Source organism: Tupaia chinensis, unplaced genomic scaffold, assembly GCF_000334495.1.
Source record: "Tupaia chinensis unplaced genomic scaffold, TupChi_1.0 Scaffold143624_1, whole genome shotgun sequence".
Lineage (NCBI taxonomy): Eukaryota > Metazoa > Chordata > Mammalia > Scandentia > Tupaiidae > Tupaia > Tupaia belangeri.
In genome coordinates this window covers 1068695-1071012 of record NW_006203472.1, presented here as the reverse complement: position 1 = coordinate 1071012, position 2318 = coordinate 1068695, and the positions used below count along the sequence as shown (strand labels likewise).

Here is a 2318-nt window from a genome sequence, read left to right as displayed (position 1 = left end):
CCGTGCGCCCCGACGGCCGCCCAGAGCTGTGCCGGCCGCTGCGCCTGGCCTGGCGCCAGGATGTGATGGTACACTTCATCGTGCCAGGTGCGCGGGGGCACAAGTTGGGACACCCACCAGGGGTCTGAGGGAGAAGGCATGCGGGCTTCCAGGACACCCAGCGGAAAGAATGGAATTCTGCGCTGAGGGGTAGCGAGGTCCAGTGAGTCCCTCAGCGTACCCCGTCCCTTCTGCAGTGAAGAACCAGGCGCGCTGGGTGGCGCAGTTCCTGGCAGACATGGCCGCGCTGCACGTGCGCACAGGAGACTCGCACTTCAGCGTCATTCTGGTGGATTTCGAGAGCGAGGATATGGACGTGGAGCAGGCCTTGCGTGCAGCGCGGCTGCCCCGGTAACCGCACCCCCAACCTGAGAGGCCCAGCGTCTCTCCTCCCCTGGGAGGTGAGTTTTCCGGACCCCACCCCCAGGGATCAGCGCCTGTGACTTCTCCCCAGGTACCAGTACCTGAAGCGCACCGGAAACTTCGAGCGCTCCTCTGGGCTACAGGCTGGAGTGGATGCCGTGGAGGTCCGTCGGTCAGATGGAGGTGTGGGGGGTGAGGCGGCAGGCTGGGGGAGGGCAGGGCGGGCTCAGACTCCCCCGCCCCCAGGACGCCAGCAGCATCGTGTTCCTCTGTGACCTGCACATCCACTTCCCGCCCAACATCCTGGACGGCATCCGCAAGCACTGCGTGGAGGGCAAGCTGGCCTTCGCGCCCGTGGTCATGCGCCTGGGCTGTGGGAGCTCTCCCCGCAACCCGCACGGTAACGCTAGGGGTCCCGCCAAGCTCGGGGTGGAGTCCAGGGGCCTCTCTGCACCCCCGAGGTAGGCCTAGGACCCTGTCAGTGCTCCTCCTAGTGTCCAGGGCCCCAGTCTGCCAAGAAAACCTCCAGGGTTACTCTGGATCCCAAAGACTTTCCTCCCAGGACCCCAGCCATGCACAGTGCTCTCGGTTATGACCCAACAGGAGGGTGACCCCTGAGAGCCCCAGTATGGTGTCTGGAGGTCACTTCAGGAGGAAGCCCGGTGGGACCTGGTGTCTGAGGGCACTGCCTCCCCGCCAGGTTACTGGGAGGTAAACGGCTTCGGCCTCTTCGGGATCTACAAGTCGGACCTGGACCGCGTGGGAGGCATGAACACGGAGGAGTTCCGAGACCAGTGGGGGGGCGAAGACTGGGAGCTCCTGGACAGGTGACGGCCCTGCCCTCATTCCCCATCCCAGCCTTCTAAGTGGGTCCCCAGGGGCCTCATGTCCTGAGCAGACTGCACCCCCCCCCACCTTCCCAGGACCCTGTAGGCCCACTCCCCCGTCTCCCTGAAGCCCGTGCCGCCTTCCCCTTGCAGGGTCCTGCAGGCAGGGCTGGAGGTGGAGCGGCTGCGACTGCGGAACTTCTACCACCACTACCACTCCAAGCGCGGCATGTGGGGCACACGCAGCCGGAAGGGCTCGCGGGCCGAGAGACCCTGACTGGGCGCCCCTCCCCGGCGGCAGTCCTATGGCCTGGTTCAGGCGCATAGCCACCACCTGTGCCTGCCGCTCTCTGGCCAGGCCCCCCAGAGAGGCAGCCTTCACAGCGGGTCGGGCCCAGCCTCGTCCCCACACTCTGCGATGATTTCTGTGAAATTTTGCTGTAGCGACGACATTGTTTTCAGGATTTCCAAGAGTTCTGTCTGTTCCGTTTTTTATTCAGAATGAAATGAAATATTTTTTTTAGTTCGACTTGTCCTCTGTGCCTTGTTCTCTTGGGGTGTGGGCAGAGAGCCCTGGACCGAGGCGTGGTCCCGCACACAGCCCACCGCACACAGCCCACAGCTCTTGAGCCCCCTTTCTGACTCCCAGCTGCAGCCGCCCCCCTGGCCCCACACTCCACCCCCTACAGCCACACCCCACTTTCCGCCTCCGAGCTTCTGCACTGGGGTCAGATCCGTGCAGACCACGCTGTGCCTGCAGAGCTAGGGGCCTGTATGAGGTCCTTACGGCTGCTGCGACAACCTGTGCCCAGTGTAGGGCTTCACACGACAGCTTCATTATACAGTTCTGGGATCCGAAGTCTCAAACTCAAGGTGTCGGCAGGGCTGTGTTCCTCCTGGAGGTCTTAGGTATGACCCGCTCCTGCCTTCCCAGCTTCTAGAGGCCACCTGCGTCCTCACCTTGTGGCCCCTTCATCTTCAAAGCTGGCAGCTTGGCAGCCTCATCTCCCCCTCGCTCCCTCTGCTTCCATCGTCACAGCCCTTGCTGCGACTCTGACCCTCCTGCCTCCTGATTACAGGGGCACCCCA

The 2318-nt window shown here is 63.7% G+C and overlaps 1 protein-coding gene across 1 annotated transcript in view; it reads left to right on the top strand.

The window, feature by feature from the left end:
- B4GALNT4 (beta-1,4-N-acetyl-galactosaminyltransferase 4) overlaps positions 1 to 1674 on the top strand; it is an 11155-nt gene extending 9481 nt beyond the window's left edge. Inside the window, exons 15-20 of the mRNA XM_027766688.1 lie at positions 1 to 87; positions 237 to 390; positions 494 to 566; positions 649 to 802; positions 1103 to 1229; positions 1383 to 1674. The exon at positions 1 to 87 is cut by the window's left edge and continues 200 nt beyond it. Coding sequence (XP_027622489.1) covers positions 1 to 87; positions 237 to 390; positions 494 to 566; positions 649 to 802; positions 1103 to 1229; positions 1383 to 1506 — 719 coding nt within the window. The 3' untranslated portion in view covers positions 1507 to 1674. The remainder of the gene's footprint in view (positions 88 to 236; positions 391 to 493; positions 567 to 648; positions 803 to 1102; positions 1230 to 1382) is intronic.
- The last annotated feature ends 644 nt before the right edge of the window (positions 1675 to 2318 follow it).